Source organism: Salmo trutta, chromosome 14, assembly GCF_901001165.1.
Source record: "Salmo trutta chromosome 14, fSalTru1.1, whole genome shotgun sequence".
NCBI lineage: Eukaryota > Metazoa > Chordata > Actinopteri > Salmoniformes > Salmonidae > Salmo > Salmo trutta.
This window is the reverse complement of record NC_042970.1, coordinates 23,850,681-23,870,959: the sequence shown is the minus strand read 5'-3', so window position 1 is coordinate 23,870,959 and position 20,279 is coordinate 23,850,681. Positions and strand designations below refer to the sequence as shown.

General features: G+C 43.0%; 1 protein-coding gene across 8 annotated transcripts in view; it reads right to left on the bottom strand.

The window, feature by feature from the left end:
- magi1b (membrane associated guanylate kinase, WW and PDZ domain containing 1b) overlaps nt 1-17,328 on the bottom strand; it is a 175,496-nt gene extending 158,168 nt beyond the window's left edge. For all 8 annotated transcript variants that reach the window (XM_029774960.1, XM_029774964.1, XM_029774962.1 and 5 more), the window contains exon 1: nt 16,508-17,328. In XM_029774960.1, the coding sequence (XP_029630820.1) occupies nt 16,508-16,805 (298 nt within the window). In that variant the 5' untranslated portion in view covers nt 16,806-17,328. The remainder of the gene's footprint in view (nt 1-16,507) is intronic.
- Between the last annotated feature and the right edge of the window lie 2,951 nt (nt 17,329-20,279).

The following is a 20,279-nucleotide window of genomic DNA, read 5'->3' as shown; positions in this document are numbered from 1 at the left end:
CGCTTGGCTAAGAGATCCAATTCTAGACCCGGACATCTAGATTCTATGACGTTTAACAATCAGTGAACGCTTCAGTATCAGTCTAAACAAATGTCAAATGTGGGAACTACTAGCAGAGCGCTCCTTACAGATGTAGAGCGCTCCTTACAGATGTAGAGCGCTCCTTACAGATGTAGAGCGCTCCTTACAGATGTAGAGCGCTCCTTACAGATGTAGAGCGCTCCTTACAGATGTAGAGCGCTCCTTACAGATGTAGAGCGCTCCTTACAGATGTAGAGCGCTTGCACCGTATCTGCTCAGAGCTTAGGGATGGGAAGGGGCTGGTAAGCTATTGGAAGAAAGTTTTGTCAAGAAAAAAACAACTAACATTTTCGGGGGGGGGGGGTAAAAATGTGGGCTACTCAATGCATGTCCATGTAAAAGGACCCAAGAGCACAAACATGTGAAGTTCATAGGAGCATTACAAATTTAGTGTCAAATGAAAGCTAAAAGAGTCTATTTTTTATATTAGGGCATGTATACATTTTTCAAACATTTTCCATCCTAAAAATTTGGAAAAAGCAAAGTCTTTTATTTCTGGTCAAACAGATGGAATATGGGTCTTAGAAAACAGAAAAAGGCTTAAAAAGGTATTAGAAATACAGTAACACTCAAAAATGGACATACCTACTCATTCAAGGGTTTGTCTTTATTTTTACTATTTTCTACATTGTAGAATAATAGTGAAGACATCAAAACTATGAAATAACACATAGAATCATGTAGTAACCCAAAAAGTGTTAAACAAATCAAAATATATTTGAGCTTTTGGATTCTTCAAAGTAGCCACCCTTTGCGTTGATGACAGCTTTGGTATAGAGAAAATACCAAGTCCATATTATGGAAAGAAAAGTGCAAATAAGCAAAGAGAAATGACATTCCATCATTACTTTAAGACATGAAGATCAGTCAATCTGGAAAATTTCAAGAAATTTGAAAGTTTCTTCGAGTGCAGTCGCAAAAGTCATCAAGCGCTATGATGAAACTGGCTCTCATGAGGACCGCTGCAGAGGATAAGTTCATTAGAGTTACCAGCTTCAGAAATTGCAGCCTAAATAAATGCTTCACAAAGTTCAAATAAGAGACACTTCTCAACATCAACTGTTCAGAGGAGACTGCGTGAATCAGGCCTTCGTGGTTGAATTGCTGCAAAGAAACCACTACTAAAGAACACCAATAAGAAGAAGACTTGCTTGGGCCAAGAAACACGAGCAATGGACATTAGACCGGTGGAAATCTGTCCTTTGGTCTGATGAGTCCAAATTTTAGATTTTTGGTTCCAACTGCCGTGTCTTTGTGAGACACAGAGTAGGTTAATGGATGATCTCTGCATGTGTGGTTCCCACCATAAAGCAAGGAGGAGGAGGTGTAATGGTGTGGGGGTGCTTTGCTGGTGACACTGTCAGTGATTTATTTAGAATTCAAGGCACACTTAACCAGCATGGCTACCATAGCATTCTGCAGCGATACACCATCCCATCTGGTTTGAGCTTAGTGGGACTATCATTTGTTTTCAACAGGACAATGACCCAACACACCTCCAGGCTTTGTAACACCATACCCAAACCGGCCTTGAGCGTGCCCCTTCGTGCGCAAATTGATTTTGTTCCCCCACACCAAACGCGATCATGACACGTAGGTTCAAATATCAAAACAAACTCTGAACCAATTATATTCATTTGGGGACAGGTCGAAAAGCATTAAACATTTATGGCAATTTAGCTAACTAGCTTGCAGTTGCTAGCTAATGTGTCCTATTTAGCTAGCTTGCTGTTGCTAGCTAATTTGTCCTGGGATATAAACGTGGAGTTGTTATTTTACCTGAAATGCACAAGGTCCTCTACTCCGGCAATTCATCCACACATAAAACGGTCAACCGAATCGTTTCTAGTCATCTCTCCTCCTTCCAGGCTTTTTCTTCTTTGGACTTTATATGGCGATTGGCATCTAACGTGCATAGTTACCATGACGACCGACCAAATTCAGTTCATCTTTCAATCACCCACATGGAGTGAGTGGATCTCTGCTTCTATAAACCAATGAGGAGATGGGAGAGGCAGGACTTGCACCGCGTTCAGCATCACAAAAAGAAACTGACTTCTATTTTAGCTAGCGCTTGGCAACGAAGACTCGTTGGTGCACGCGAGCAGTGTGGGTGCAATAATCGAATAACATGTTTAAATTTATTTTGCAACGGTGTGGACAGCATATAAGGGCTATTTGACCAAGAAGGAGAGTGATGGAGTGCTGCATCAGATGACTTGACCTCGACAATCACCCGACCTCAACTAAATTGAGATGATTTGGGATGAGTTGGACTGCAGCGTGAAGGAAAAGCAGCCAACAATTGCTCAGCATGTGTGTGTGTTTGTTTTTTTGGGTGGGGCGAGGGAGACCCCCTGCGGGCCCCACAGTTTGGGAACCACTGCTTTACTGTACCATACTCTACTGAACTCTACTGTTCTGTACCGCGCAGTACTCTGTGTACCTATTTAGGATACATCACCATTAAGGGAATGACATTCATAATTATGCATTTCTATGTAGTACAGATCAAGGACCCATGATGAAATTCCATTACCACAACTGCGTTACCAGGTGTAAATCCACTTCACTTACTGTAGTATGCAAATAACCAAAACAGATTTTGGTTATTTCAATGCGTCATGTCATAGACACCCAATTCTTTCTGCAGACATTGTTAAATATCTACTCTGAATTAAGATTCAACGGGAGTTCTTGGAAAACATGGACACAAACTGAGGTAACAAAAATTCTGTTAACTAACTTTGCACCTAGACAGTTCCTCCAGTAAATGTGATTTTGTAAAATTATCCTTTTTTTTTTTAAGTAGTCCTTGTGCATAGAGTTGTATGGTTTGTTAATCTTTTTTAAAAAAATCTGGTTTTTTTTTAAGCCTCAGCTGGGGAGTTTATCAAACTGAAAGTTAATTGAGACGGACAACCCAAAGATGTGGAGAATCAGTTTGGGATGCCTTCTCCATCACAATCACTGTTAGCAGACACAGTATAGTAGTAGTGTCATCACTAATCCACACTATGAGAAGCAAAACCAAAACTAAAGACAACATTTTACAGTCCCTGTTAAAACCTTTGGATAACAGACAGCTGAAACCTGCAGGGAGAGAAATACAGCCATGTTCTGAGCAGGCAACTCCAGATCTCCTCCTCCCATACACAAATAAAGCCTTCCACTGCAGAGTGATAGAGATAATGAGTAGCGCTGTGTGTGTATGTGCGTATGTGTGTGGGTCTGTGTGCGCGCGTGTGAGTGGATTTGAACACTCAAAGAGAGGCCTGCGATAGGAGTGGCAGTGTGGCAAATGTTTAAGTGATGATGGAATTCCAGAGCAAGCCAACAGATCGCCACTCTGTGCATGATCATTTTAACTAACACATAGCTAAAAACAAATCCCCACATTAAAGCGTTCAGAATAGCGTGCGATTGGTCACAAGCCTCAGCTTCACACAGTTTGTTAAATTCAGCTTGTCAGTCTCTCTGCTGGTTAGTCAGGGAGAAACTAAGAACACAAATAAATGCATGCGAATGTGAACTCCTGTCATGGTCATAACATCATTGTTTCCATAGGGCTTTTAAAAGGGGTGTGTGTAGGGGTCCGTAGGGGTATGTGTAGGGTGAGGTTCTGTACTGTGAGGGAGGGAGAGGGCTATTGCTCTCTTAGAGAGCACAGCAGAGAGACTACAAGTAAGGCAATGTTTCACCTAATTGTATATGTTTTTGTAGGAAGTGGGAAAAGAACCTTGAGAAAAACATTCATAGCCAAAGGCACCAAATATTCCCTTAGAAAGGAGGTGGCTGGTGTGTGTGGGGACACTGGCAGGGGAGCTGTTTTCCTGGCGTGTCTGGCTGAGGGAGGAGAAGAGCAATTGATTGAAAGGGACAGAGTGAACAGCACATGTCACATCGGGGACGCCTTCAGCCCTGACCCATGGCATCTGCACCGTTCCTCCACTCCTATCGGGATTCGTCACGGAAGCAGACGTCCATCATCACTGCCAATCAGATCACAGCACTATCTGAGCTGCTGCTAACTATCTGGCCATGCTAGACAGGACAGAAGAACACGGCTTTCTAAAAAGTAGACCCAGATTGCTGCCGTTGGGAGGACCGTGAACAGCATGCACACACAGACAGACACACACAAATCAAATTGTATTGGTCACATGCACCGAATACAACAGGTTTCCCGTGAAATGCTTACTTACAAGCCTTTTCCCAACAATGCAGAGTGAAAAAGTAAGAAAAAAATTGCTAAAGAAAAACAAAAATAGTAACAACAAAAGCACCGTAACGAGGCTATATACAAGGAGTACCGGTACCGAGTCAATGTGCAGGAGTGCGAGACAGTTGAGGTAATATGTACATGTAGTTAGCGGTAAAAGTGACTAGGCAATCAGGATAGATAGTGTGATAGTGTGTGTCTATGTGTTAGAGTGTCTGTGACATCAATATGCATGTGTGTGTTTTGAGTGTGTGAGCGTATGCAGTGTGTGTGTGTGTGTGTGTGTGTGTGTCTCAGTGTAGTATGTGTGTGTGAGTCCAGTGAGTGTGCATAGAGACAGCGTATGAAAGTCAGTGCAAAACAAAAAGCGGGGTCAATGCAAAGTCTGGGTAACCATTTGATTAACTGTTCAGCAATCTTATGGATTGGAGGTAGAAGCTGTTCAGTAACCTTTCGGTCCCAGACTTGGCGCTCCGGTATCGCTTGCCGTGTGGTAGCAGAGAGAACAATTTATTACTTAGGTGGCTGGATTTTTAGGGACCTGACACCGCCTGGTATAGAGGTCCTGGATGCCAGGTCTCTGACCTCCACCCTATAGGTTTTCTCATCGTCGTCGGTGATCAGGCCTACCACCATTGTGTTGTCGGCAAACTTAATGACGGTGTTGGAGTCGTACGCGGCCACGCAGTCGTGGGTGAACAGGGAATACAGGATGGGATTAAGCAGGCACCCCTGAGGGGTCCCCTGCGTTGCCTACCCTCACCACCTGGGGCCTGTCAGTCAGGAAATCCATGATTCAGTTGCAGAAGGAGGTGTTCAGTCCCAGTGTCCTTAGCTTTGTGATTACTTGGAGGGCATTATGGTGTTGAACACTGAGGTGTACTCAATGAACAGCATTCTCACATAGGTGTTCCTTTTGTCCAGGTGGGAAAGGGCAGTGTGGAGTGCAATAGAGATTGCATCATCTGTGGATCTGTTGGGGTGGTATGCAAACTGGAATGGGTCTAGGGTTTCTGGGATGATGGTGTTGATGTGAGCCATGACCAGCCTTTCAAAGCATTTCATGGCTACAGACGTGAGTGCTACAGAGTGATAGTCATGTAGACAGGTTACATTGGCATTCTTGGGCACAGGGACTATGGTGGTCTGCTTGAAACATAGTCCCACTCAAACTGAGCATTGCGCCAATGAGCTACAGGGTACCATGGTGATTATGTTAAAGAGCAGACCAGTGTGTGTCTACAGGGGTCCACCAGTACAACACCAGTGTGTGTAGTCAAAATTTATTTTTTTGCACATATTTAACCCCTTGTTTCTTGGGCCTAAAACTACCTCCATCGTTAGTATGGGTTAAATTTAGACAGAGTCCTGTGACACTGGGAGTTGTAGAGCAAAAGGAGAACACCATCGTGTTCATGAGAGTTTCCCCCTTTCCATAGAGTGGTCATAATAGTTTGTACACCACAGACGTTTGAGAGAAGATTTTCGGGATGTCTCATGGTCTGACAAACACGCTGTAGCTCGGCCACCTTCCACCGCAGATACGGAAGGCCGACATAGGCGGATGCAGCGGATTGAGACGCTGCCAACGCAAAAAAAGATCTCTAGCTTAAACTGATGGATTTTGGAGATTGATGCACGTGTGCATCAATATACTTGAGGATTATTATTGAATTACATTTGGGTGGCGAGTAAATGTTAAATATGCTCTGAGAGTGTGCTAATACTTGATTTTGATAAACATATTAATGATCAAAACATTTCCTAGTCAAATGAATTATGCAGAGACTCAGATTTTTCACTTTAAAATGAATACCACATACAATTCATTGATTTAAAAGTTTAACAAGCCATACAACTCTATGCACACACTACTTTTTACAATTTACACTGAACATTCTCCAAAACACACTTACAGGAAGAACTGTGCAGATATAACGTTTGGTAAGAGAATAAACTGATGGAGATTTCACCATAATTCTGTTATCAAACTTTATATCTGTATAGTTTTTCCAGTAAATGTTTTTTTGTAAAATTATCAGTGGAACTTGTTAAAAGTAGTCCTTGTGCATAGAGTTGTATGGTTTGTTAAACTTCGGAATCAATGTTTTTTGTTTGGCATACATTTTAAAGTGAAAAATCGGAGTCTCAGCGTAATTCCGTTATTGTGGAATTACCTTCCACTTCTTCTGTAAAACACGTTTGCATTCGATCGGTTTCCTTTTGTCAACCCCCGTCCCGTCCAGTGCCCAGGTGATTCCTCTGGTGTGTGTCCCATGCCAGACCAAACACACAAACACAGGACCCCAGAGGGTGTGCAGACTGCTGGCTATTGTGGAAAACACAACCATGTCTATATAATCCTCTTAAATCAGGACAGTCCTCAAATCCCCAAGAAACGTGTGTGTGTGTGTGTGTGTGTGTGTGTGTGTGTGTGTGTGTGAGAGAGAGATGGGAGGGCGACAAGTGGAATCTAATGAGATTTGTGTAATCAGACGCCAGAGCGTTGGGCTGGTCTAAGCGTAATTAAAGGTAAAGAAAACAAAAAGGTGAGAGTGCTCATGACCTCAGACTGGGGCGAAGGTTCACCTTCCAACAGGACAACGACCCTAACCACACAGCAAAGACAACGCTGGAGTGGCTTCGGGACAAGTCTCTAAATGTCCTTGAGTGGCCCAGCCAGAGCCCGGACTTAAACCGATCTAACATCTATGGAGAGACCTGCAGCAACGCTCCCCATCCAACCTGACAGAGCTTGAGAAGAATGGGAGAAACTTCCCAAATACAGGTGTGCCAAGCTTGTAGCGTCATACCCAAGAAAACTCAAGGCTTTAATCGCTGCCAAAGCTGCTTCGACAAAGTACTGAGTCAAGGGTCTGAATACTGAATACCTGTTTTTGCTTTGTCATTATGGGTTACTGTGTGTAGACTGCTGAGGGAAAAAAACGATTTAATCCATTTCAGAATAAGTCTGTAAGCTAACAAAATGTGGAACAAGTCTTGGTCTGAATACGTTCCAAAAGCACTGTACACAATTCATGTCTCAACTGTCTCTTAAAGCCTTCAAAATGATTATTTTAGCTGTCTCCTCCCCCTTCATCTACTCTGATTGAAGTTGATTTAACAGGTGCCATCAATAAGGGATCACAGCTTTCACCTGGTCAGTCTGTCAAAGAAAGGTGTTTTGTACATTAAGTGAATTTCCCTATTCTTTGCGCAAAAAACAGTTCTCTTATTCCACCACTTGGCACTGTGCACACGTATGGTCATGGCTGTGCGTACATTTACCCACACTGTCAAGCAAACTTTCATACTGAAAAATCTCACACCTTGCATTGAAATGATCAAACGCATGGTTTACGCAGCGATTTGTGCCAATGCATGATTGATTTTACGCCGATTAAGATAAACAGATTAAGGTGTTTATATGACTATTGCATAATCTGCCTACTGCCATAATCAGTTTAATATCAAATTATTACTGTGCATGTAAACGTACTCATTGCTGACGTCCATGCTGCCAGGACTAGAGAATGACCGATATGGATTTTTTAAGGAAAGGGGATACCTAGTCAGTTGCACAACTGAATGCAGGGCTGATGCCGATACTGATTTTTGGAGGGAAAGGAGGCCGATGGCTGACATTTTAGGCCGATATTCAATATCATTACATTTGAAAATTTGGATGACTAAATTTCCCAGAGACAGCCATGTATGGATTAATGCATCAATCTAAATAATAAAAACAATACAACTACATAACATAATGGTAATACTTGTATTTGATTGGTAAATCTCTTGATAAACTGTAAATTAAGATGGCATAGGCCTACTCACAATATGGTTGAATGCACATTCAATAGGAGCGTGTGCATTGAGTGATTGAGCTTATTTTGGCTGATCAGTGGAATCTATGGTGCTACAGATAACAATCTGTTTTCCTTCCATTTGGGACTTATATTAGCTTACTGATCAACATTTGCATAGAAGCATCACTCCAGCATGTCACACCTGTATGGAAGGTCATCATAAAATAATATCTATTCAATGCAAATTGGGTCCAAAGTAAAATTATTTGTGATCAAGGATGCTTATGAAACAAGTATTTTTTCTGTGATCGGGTAAACATAGTTTTTTTCTGCTGTCAGGACTCATCTCTGAACAACTCAGCTGCCAGGATGAAATTCAAAACAACTCAATTGGCTAGTTCAGCTATCTGTCAAGAAATGGGCGGGTTGTAACTTGATCCTAGTACTACGAGTGAATAGAGCGAGGCTGTAACTCGCTCCCTTTCACATCTCTCTGCATCGCTCATGTCACTTGGAGCCGTTTACTGCTACTATGAGAACTAGCTCAATGTCGATGACATGTGCTACCAAGCCATAAATGTGCATAATATCTAACAAGGAGAGCGAGGGTAGGAAAAAAGATTAAACGATGATGCACATTTTGTCTGAATGACTGAAATCTGCCCATAGTTTGAGAAGTGAGAACGCACACGCACGCACGCCCGCCCGCCCTGATCTACAGCTTTCTTGGTCCATAAACTTGCAGGAAGATTCTTAGGTTGCTAAACCTATTGCCAACCTTTATTTAGCCTCAGATGGCTTGTTGCCGAAAATGGTGCATGTTCAAAAAAACAACATTAGCTAGCTACATCGGTTATTAGCTCCTATCTAATATCTTAGCATCATGTTATGAGTGGTGGCTGAGTGGCGGCTGGCATAGGAGCAGCTTTGCTATGTAGAGAGAAGGCCCAATAGCCGATAGACTACACAAGGCCAATAACGGCTGGATATCGTTCTCTAGTCAAGACTATTAACATCTACCTCAGTTGACTTCCTGGTAACAGTATGCCTGTTGGAGAGATGCTGTTGCTGCATCTCATAAGCGTAAACAAAAGCAGAACTGACAGAGGTCTTTACCATGTCAGCATGCGTCACCCTCTGCTCCGCTCGGCTCTAGGCATGAACATTATCAGATTTCTGCATGCGTTGGATGTGAAGAACACAACTTTAGTATGGTCAAATGAACTGTCTGACGAACATTGTGTGCGATTGTAGAATGACTATGGAATACAAGTCCCTTCTGATGTCACTGCTCAGTGGACAGATTTAATCAAATATACCATAGAGGTCAAAGGCTTCACAGTAAGCTCACACCCAAACTCCTCAGCCATTAGACACCATATACAATGTGGAACTGCAAACGACTGTGACTGTGAAATACCTCCCAGATATAGGATTATGCTGATATGACAGCCACATTGACAATGTGGGAATAAGCAGAGGCCTTATGAGTAGATTTGTCAAGTGATCCTATGCCTGGGATGTGGTGAAGAGAAGAGAAGCTAAGAAGAACTGGGAATAATATCTCAGAGCTCAAAATCTAAATCTCAGCCGCTCAACAAGAAGTGTGTGACTTTGTCTTCAGACAGGAAATAAAGAGGAAAGGGGATGAGGATAGGAGGAATGCCATCGTCTGTATCCTCCATAAGGAATGACCATGGTGACAAAGAGGCTGTTGACAGGAGTTCTCAACATCATGTGTTCAGAATTAGAATGGATCTAAATGGTTCTCAAGGGCACAATACGTTCCATCCAGGCAAGCAGAAAGAGTCTGGAGCACCGCTGAGAGCCCATTCACAATATGTTCCATCCAGGCAGGCAGAGTCTGGAGCACCGCTGAGAGCCCATTCACAATACGTTCCATCCAGGCAAGCAGAAAGAGTCTGGAGCACCGCTGAGAGCCCATTCACAATACGTTCCATCCAGGCAGGCAGAAAGAGTCTGAAGCACCGCTGAGAGCCCATTCACAATACATTCCATCACTCAGGCTAAGAGAGTCTGGAGCACAGTTGAGAGCCCATTCACAATACGTTCCATCCAGGCAGGCAGAAAGAGTCTGGAGAACAGCTGAGAGCCCATTCACTGTTTTCCCACTTCCTTGGTAACTAACCTGGATCATTGATGAATGAGAACAATCGCCATAGAAACCCAAGTATATGTTGACTACGGCACACTTTGTTATAGGCCTACACTCATACACCCACAATGAATCATACAGAAACTGAGCTGAATACAAGTCTGAGCTGAATACACTCCTTGGCCCTGATCATTGACATTTCTGCATTCCGCCAAGGCCAGCAGTACCTGGATAAATGGAACCTCCTCAGCGCCCTGAGAACCACAGGGCCAGGGCCGGAGCCCACTGCCATCCACTACAGTCTGCAGGGAAAATTAACAAGCCCTTCTCTCAGTCTGACAGCCAGGGTGTGTAAGGAGGACAACCTCCAGGGTAGCCATTCACATTCAACATAAGAGGCTCCAGTTGAGCTAATCAGTAGGAGAAAAGGACAACCAGCAACTTGAGAGAGACAGGAGAAAGAGTGTGTTCCATTTAGTGGATTAATGAGGGTCGGTGGTGCATTTGTAGAGACAACAGTAGGGGTGGGTACCGAAACCCGGTATTAAACAGGCCCTGGGGCTAAATTATGAAAGACAGTACTATCGATAAGCTCCGATGTTATCGGTTCTGCTTTCGGTACTGGAGAAATTAAGAAAATACATTTCCTATTTATTATTGCTACATAAACGTTATCTTGCACATTTTATCTCACCAACCGTTTCTAACTTGCAATAAGATGAAGACATTCGTCTATGATGCATTTTCACTATTCCCAATGCAGAAGAGACACACACACACACCTCTTAATTAGTGACGATGGTGGAGAGAACTAAACATTCAAAAGTGTGGTTACACTTCAGAGTCGATGCTGAAAATGCTCATTGCCACAAGTGCAACAAGACTTTTGCTTGTAAGGGCGGAAACACGAGCAATCTGTCCAAACATCTATGGAAAGTGCATAATGTACAGGCAGAGAAATGCCGTTTTCGACTGCCTAGCTCGTAGTTCATTTGTCGTTGTCTGGTCTACGTTAGGTATGCATGCTAGCAGCCTGGAGCCCACACACAGAGTTAACTCAATTATGAGAACATGGGTTCATGATCAAAAGGAACCATTAGCCAGCTGATTGTTTAGCTGTGGGTGCGTTCAGAAATGCAATCACCCATTTAAAGATTTTGCACAATTTTTGTTGAAGTTGCAGCTACAATGAACCAACCCACTCCTCCCTCTAATACCGCTGGTCCAAGCCAAAGACCAGCCCAAAGCCCCTTCACGCTGGCAGCTAGTGGGAGGATGACTGAGGAGAGAGTGAATGAGTGACACCTAGTCATGACCAAGTTCATAGTGAAAGGCCTACACCCCTTTGCACCTGTGAAGTCCAAGGGCTTTAGGTAACAGTCTGTCAGTATATATTGAGTTGTATTCATGTTTAAGATATAGTAGTATAAAAGGGTTGTATGTTAGTCCCATCACCCCACAATACAATAATTCAATAATGACAGTTTTCATGTGTTGAATTATCTTTTTTTACTGTAGGGAGATGAGCAAAGCACTCAACCCCAAATATACCCCTCCCTCTAGGAGTTACCTCAATGACACATTCATTCCTACCTGGTATGGTGTAGAAAAGGCCAATGTGATCACTGAGCTAAAGGACGTGGCAAAGCTGGCCATCCCATCAGACGGGTGGACCTGCCTCTGTCAGGACCACCATCTCACTGTTACAGTGCAGTAAACAAGCCAAAACAGAATATGCTCCACACCAGGGCAGTGTACAAATCACAAACTGGCAAAGTAGTGGCAGAGGAGATCTCAGACATTCTGGAAGAGTTTGAGATAGAGCCGAGCAAGATTGTAGCTGTGACTGTTGATAATGCTGGCAATATGGATGTTGCAAGTGACTGCACATCCTAAAAATAGGATGCTTCGCACACACATTGAATCTGGCAGAGCAGAAAACCTACCAAATGCCAGAATCAGAGCAGTGGTCGTGTGGTTCAAGAGATCCTCGATGTCCAAAACAGTCTTAAAGGAAAAGCAGCAGCTCCTTGGTAAGAAGCCAGTTCAATCTATTAAAATATTATTTTGAAATCCCCATATTTAACAATTTAATTCAATATTCAAGTGTGCGGTAATTAAATGTATGTTTTTTTTGTTTGTTTCAGGCCTTCCGCAACACTCACTCATCCTTGATGTGAAGACCAGATGGAACTCTCTCTATCTAATGATAGAGATTCATGGAGCAGTATCCAGCGATCCAAGCAGCAGCCTTGGACCCACGACTGCGAAAAGCAACCTGGACCATCTGAAGGACGAGAACTTCAATAAGGCTGAGGAGTTTGTCCAGCTCATGAGAATCCTCTATACATCCACACTGTGTGTGTCATGTGAAAAGAATGCCACCTATGGACAGATCATACCCATCCTCCACAAACTGGAAGAGCACTTCACTGTGAAGCATGAAGATACAACATTTGTGGCAACCATCAAAGAGAAGGAGTGGGAGGACCTCTCCGAGCGTTATCAGGATGAGGACATTCAAGCCTTCCTGCATGAGGCCACAGCAATGGACCCCAGATTTAAAGGGAGGCCGGTGAGTGACACCACCTGGGACAGGCTGAGGAAGGCAACTGTTGAGCCCAATGTGACAGGAGCAACACCAGGGCTGTCAGAGGAGCCGGAGCAGACAGACACAGAGCACCAGCAACAGGAGGAGGAGTCTGAAGGAGAGGAAATGGAGGAGACAGTCCCTCCATTGAACAAAACAAGGAGTGCCTTGGAGGAAATGTTCTCAGAGCAGGAGTTGAGGTTGACGATCCAACAGGACACCTCATCCCTCACCATCAGCGAGCGTGTTGACCTAGAGGTCGAGCTCTACAAAGGCCTGCCTCCTATCCCCATGGCTGAAGATCCTGTGATGTGGTGGTGGGAGAAGAGAGCTACTCTGCCCCTCCTCACAAACATTGCAAAAAGCTACCTCTGTGCTCAAGCCTCCACCCCTAGCGAGAGGGTATTTTCGACTGCAGGGAACACAATAAGCCAGGAGAGGTCCCGACTTCTGCCAGAGAAGGCAAATATGCTGGGGTGGCAGGTAGCCTAGTGGTTAGAGCATTGGACTTGTAACCGAAAGGTTGCAAGATCGAATCCCTGAACTGACAAGGTAAAATCTGTTGTTTTGCCCCTGAACAAGGCAGTTAGCCCACTGTTCCTAGGCCGTCATTGAAAATAAGAATTTGTTCCTAGGCCGTCGTTGAAAATAAGAATTTGTTCTTCGCTGACTTGCCTAATTAAATAAAGGTAAACTAAAAATGTTGATCTTTATCCAGAAGAACTGCTAAGAACTGTTAAATACCTGCATGCCCCACTTGTGTTGCTCTATACCACTGTATATTCTTTTGCAGGAAAATAGTTTATTTCATTTGTTTTACATTTCCATCACCACAACATTATAGTCTATAATAGTGATTTGTTCAAAACATTGCTGTTTTTTTGCTGTAAATAATTGTTTATTTATTTATTTTACATTTCAGAAAATAAAGCAATGTTAATTCTGTTCTAATTTGTTTCATTTTCTTTCGTAAAAAAATAACAAAAATAATCGATAAGAATACCGTTAAAGTACCGGATTGATAAGCAGTATCGGTAAGAGTAGAAATACCGTTAAAATCTTAACGATACCCATCCCTAGACAATAGCATTTCACGGACCATTCACTCCACTACTAGACGCTTCCACATGCAAAGACATTCTCCACCTACCACCTACAGTTAATTCACTGCTATAAATCTAAACCACAGGATCAGCTAGCTATACTCACATCACATTTTAAAAAGGAAAACTTCTGCCTTCTGGATTTACAACCGAGTTCAAATCTGCTGAGCCAGCTTCGTTCATCAGGCAAGCCACCCATCATGTTGATGAAGCTTAAAAAGCTTCAATGTAAATTAACTGAGTTTAGCTTTGCCTTTCCTTCTGACTGATCACAGGCTGTATAGCCCACTGACTGACTGACTGACTGCAAGCTAAGTCTGGGTGTCTGAGACTGGGTCAGCCAGCCCAGCGTAGTGATTAAACAGCATCACATGGAGTTACCCTGCACTGTGCTGTGCTCTGACATGATCCAGACACTAGATACCTCCTTCCTGACCCCTTCCTGACCCCTGAGCCCGTTTTTCATGCTGCATGGTCATGTTTGCCTGGTCTGCCCAGCCCAAGCCCCATGGAGCGCCACACACTGATCATACAGCAAACACACACAAGGACATGCTCAATAACACATGCATGCATTCACTCTGGGAGCCTTGGCACAGTAATCCACTCCCATGCTAGCCTGTGCGTGTATGTGTTCATGGGAAGTCGGGGGGTGTACAGGAAATGTTGATAACTGTGTCATATGTAGACCAGAGTAGAGCCACCTGCACATACAACTCATTTTTATCATAACCTTGGACATAATAATAATAATAATCTAATCGGCAACCTATTTCCCTCAAATACAGTTTAGTGTTCAGACTGGATACCTCACTGCCTCAGACAAATTATTACATAGGAAAAGTCAATCAAAGACATCTCTCTTTGTGATATACAGCGGGAGTCCTGTAAAATATACACTGTATAGAGTGTGGGAATGCATTTCGAAACGTTGACCAATTACATAATCAAGTTAATGATTTTCTCTGAACTACTGACTGTGTCAATACAGCAGCATGGCCACATAATGGCAGGTTGTACACAGCGGCAGCTCAGTGTCATGTGTGTGTACTGTAATCACTCCCACAACAGTAGCACACAGAAACTGCTGGTTGTTACTAAAATGCCTCAATCAGCACTCAAACATGCTATGCCCGGTCTGTCCCCTGATCTCAAGTGATGATGCAAAAACCTTCACGACCTGTTGGACAATAGCCTGATCAGCAGTCTTTTGTCTTTTCATTCCGTAAACTGTGTGAAAATGACAGACGCTTTGAACAAACTGAATATGGGCTAGATGGCCCTTTTGACAAAAATATTTTCCCAATTCAGCCTGATTAGGGAGGAACATTCCCAGACAACGTAAATTATTAAAACCTGAAACGGAATATGGTCATGCGAGTGTACGCCATGGCATCCCCTCCTTTCCTCCAGACAGGATCTGGAAATGGGCCAGGTGGAGCACTGGGACTGGAGTGAGAGCTGATTGGCCAGATTCCTGATAATTGTCTCAAGTAATTTATGAACATGGCAGGATTGTAAGTCTTCCGAATAGACAGAGGAGACTCACCATAACTAGAACCATGTGTTGAACTGGGATTTTGAGGTATGAAACTGCTATGCTAATGTACAGGTTTCCCATCAGGCTCTTAATCTGTTCCAACAAAGTAGGCATATGTGCTCAGGATGTATAGAGCAAATAGAAGTGGAAAAAGAGTATGGTTTTGCTATTTTTTATTTATTTATCTTTCTGTGTTTTTTTTCTCTCTTTGGACAAACTTTTGAAATCAGTCAGATCCCAGAGTAGCAGTCCATCTCTGTGGCTCTGAGCATCCCTACAAGCCTGCAAGACACACTGGGTTCCAGTCACACTGGCTTAGTGTCAAACTACATGGCCAGGCTGAGTCAAGTTGGCCATGAACGGTTCCCACTGGCCAGAGCTGCTGTTTGTCTGCTGATATTATAAAATTCCACCCAAAAACTATTTTGGTAGTAATTTCATTAGACCATTGTTGATATAGTCTCAAAATGTGTTGCATGTCAGCAATCAAGTTAAAGCTCTTTCAAATGAAGTATGATGCAAATGAATTCTGTTGTCATCTTACTGCTGAGGTATGAGCAGAGAGGTTGGGATGTAGTCAACGATCAGTAAGTGCCTCAGACCTAACGGGTAGTCTACAAACCAAATATTATTTGACCCACAACATCTGAACTCTCCAATCATATAAAAGTAAAATGCTGAAAGCAAGGCTTGTGGGTGTTGCTATCAGGGGAAGGGACATTTCAACATACATACATGATAGATACATAATTGAGTTTATTAGTCACATGCACAGGGATGCAGATGTAATCGCAGGGTACAGTGAAAAATAACAATAATATATACACATCTGTTACATGTCCATTCGTGGGTGGGGACAACAGGGTCATACATTTGAGGATGTACATCTGACAGAACTAAAACTTTAAATGGGATTCTGAAAAGTTGAAAATGAATCAGGACATAATTATTGGATAACCTATGTGTGCCTCATCCACTTTTAATACATCACTTCATATGGATGAATGAAGCGCTATAGACGCTGCTGCTTCTGTGTCATCTCTTACCTTGTCTGACTGTTTTCAATCTGATGGGACCCTTGCAATTATTTATCACCGTCTGTACATCATACAGAGGCAATCCAGAGATCGATAGGTTCTCTACTTCCAATATCAACTCCCCCTCTGTTAATTTTCCATGTTTGTAAATAACGATATCCTCGTTAACTTGTCCGATGTAGGCGAACTCTCCGTTCTCTGCACCACCCAGCAATGGCACATTCAAGTCACCCAGAGCGTCTTTGAGAACCGCGCACTCGTTAACTTTGGTGGTCCAGTGATTCTTCTTTTGGATCACTTTGGCCATGGTGAATATGCCAAACCAAACAGGTGGTCTTGCCGACTAATAACAATATAGACAACAAAACGAGTCTCAGAATACAATATCCAAATCAGACGCAGCAAACTTTCTTTTTCTTTCCCTGAAGCATGAGTGCTGCTGTCAAAAGCTGGCCATTGTTCACACAAAAAAATCAAGCCATTCTCGTCTGATGGACCACTTCTATAGACGTCTTGAGCAGCTGGTCTTAATTTGCAGGTATTGTTTTTCTCATCTTGTTAACCTCTTATAGCATCTTTGCCGAGTAAACGCTGCCAGAGTCCCACAAACGTACAGTCTTCACTTGTCAAACCCTTTCTCAGTTCCTTTTTTATGAAACCACTTTAAATATTTCCCGTTCAAGATCAAAGCGATGAAGGTTTTACTTTGAATAATAGGTGAGTTGGTTGGTGGCACCACAACGGCTCCTTTAAACAGGTACAACGTTGTCGTGTGTTTGGTTACATTTCGTCCCACTCTGCGAGCTGTAGCGATCTGGATGTGCTGATAGTAAAATGAGCGCATGCGTCCTGTTTCCCTCCGGAGTCCAGAGGATAACCTCATGGCTACACCTATTACAAGGTCCTAATGCTCCCAAACGAAAAAACAACATTGAAAACATATATTGTGGATGCATTTTAGGATATACAGTATTTTAAATATAACAATTTGGCCAAGTAATGTATTATTTATGCATTTTTAAATGCATTTTTGATGCTTGACATACATTTGTAAATGTATTTATTTTTAATACGTGCATTTGTATAGACATATATTATTTGGCCAATTATTTATATACTGAACAAAAATGTAAACGCAACATGCAACAATTTCAAAGATTTTACTTAGTTACAGTTCAAATAAGGAAATTAGTAAATTGAAATATATTTATTAGGCCCTAATCTATGGCTTTCACATGACTGGGCAGGGGTGCAGCCATGGGTGGTCCTTTGAGGGAAAAGGCCCACCCATTTGGCAGCCAGGGCCAACCAATCAGAATGAGTTTTTCCCCACAAAAGGGCTTCATTGCAGACAGAAACACTCCTCAGCACGCCTCCCCCACCCACTCAGATGATCCCGCAGGTGAAGAAGTCGAATGTCGAGGTCCTGAGCTGTGTGGTTACATGTGGTCTGTGGTTGTGAGGCCAGTTGGATGTACTGACAAATTCTCTAAAACGACGTTGGAGGCAGCTTATGGTAGAGAAATGAACATTCAATTCTCTGGAACATTCTTGCAGTCAGCATACCAATTGCGTGCTCACTCAAAACTTGAGACATCTGTGGCATTGTGTTGTGTGAAAAAACTGCACATTTTAGAGTGGCCTTTTATTGTCCCCAGCACAAGTTAATGATCCTGTGTAATGATCATGCTGTTTAATCAGCTTCCTGTTAGGTGGATGGATTGTCTTGGCAAAGGAGAAATGCTCACTAACAGGAATGTAAACAAATTTGTCTACAAAAATTGAGAGAAATAAGCTTTTTGTGCATTTGGAAAATTTCTGTGATCTTTAATTTCAGCTCATGAAACATGGAACCAACACTTTACATGTCGGTTTCTATTTTTGTTCAGTGTATGCTCGGAAAGTATTCAGACCCCTTCCCTTTTTTCCACATTTTTTACGTTACATTTTTTCTGCATCAATCTACACACAATACCCCATAATGACAAAGAAAAAACAGGTTTTTAGAAATGTAAAACAGAAATACCTTATTTACATAAGTATTCAGACACTTTTCTATGAGACTCGACATTAGCTTAGGTGCATCCTGTTTCCATTGGTCATCCTTGAGATGTTTCTACAACTTGATTGGACATGATTCGGAAAGGCACACACCTGTCTATATAAGGTCCCACAGTTGACAGTGCATGTCAGAGCAAAAACCAAGCCATGAGGTTGAAGGAATGGTCTGTAGAGCTCTGAGGCAGGATTGAGTCGAGGCACAGATCTGGGGAAGGGTACCAAAACATTTCTGCAGCATTGAAGTTCCCCAAGAACACAGTGGCCTCCATCATTCTTAAATGTAAATAGTTTGGAACCAACAAGACTCTTCCTAGAGCTGGCCGCCCAGCCAAACTGAGCAATCGGGGGTGAAGGGCCTTGGTCAGGGAGGTTACCAAGAACCCGATGGTCACTCTGACAGAGCTCCAGAGTTCCTCTGTGGAGATGGGAGAACATTCCAGAAGGACAACCATCTCTGCAGCACTCCACCAATCAGGCCTTTATGGTAGAGTGGCCAGACGGAAGCCACTCGTCAGTAAAAGGCACATGACAGCCCGCTTGGAATTTGCCAAAAGGCACCTAAAGGACTCTGAGCATGAGAAACAAGATTATATTGTCTGATGAAACCAAGATTGAACTCTTTGGCCTGAATGCCAAGCATCACGTTTCTGGATCAAACATGGCAGGGTCGAGGGAAAGATAAACGGAGCAAAGTACAGATAGATCCTTGATGAAAACCTGCTCCAGAGTGCTCAAGACCTCAGACTGGGGCGAAGGTTCACCTTCCAACAGGACAATGAACCTAAGCAACCAGCTAAGACAATGTAGGAGTGGCTTCAGAAAAAGTCTCTGAATGTCCTTGAGTGGCCTAGCCAGAGCCCGGACTTGAACCCGATCGAACATCTCTGCAGAGATCTGAAAATAGCTGTGTAGCGACGCTCCCCATCCAGCCTGACAGAGCTTGAGAGGATCTGCAGAGAAGAATGGGAGAAACTCTCCATATACAGGTGTGCCAAGTTTGTAGTGCCATACCCAAGAAGACTAGAGACTGTAATCGCTGCCAAAGGTGCTTCAACAAAGTACAGAGTAAAGGGTCTGAATAATTATGTAAATGTCATATTTCATTTTTGCTTTTTTTTAAAATAAATTTGCTAAAAACCTGTTTTTGCTTTGTCATTAAGGTGTATTATGTGTAGATTGATGAGGGGGGAACGATTTAATCCATTTTAGAATAAGGCTGTAACGTAACAAAACGTGCAAGAAGTCAAGGGTTCTGAATACTTTCCGAATGCACTGTAGCCTACTACAATACCCACCCCCCCATCCTACTAACTAGCCCAACCAGCCGGCGCTATTATTCCTTTTGCATTGTTTGCGTCCAACTGGAATCTTTGCAGCCAGCTATACACTCGTGTCCGGCTCATGCATAAAACATCCTCCATTCAGGCTGCAAGGGCGTCGATATTCTCCTTAACTAGCCTTAATGACGAGCCGCCCCCCCAATAAAATGAAGAATAGGCCTACTTAATAAAACACATTTTCCCACCACCATGCTAGAGTGGCTAATGCTACCGATCAGGTTTCAGCAGTCTGGTGTTTACCCTGGCTGAACGGCGGGTGCAACGTCAGGAAAATTGTGTTTTATTAAGATAGTACCCATATTTTTCCATTTTTTTGGGGTGGGGCTGGGGGAGGGGGGGCTAACCATTAAGGCTAGTTAAGGGGGAAATCAACACCCTTG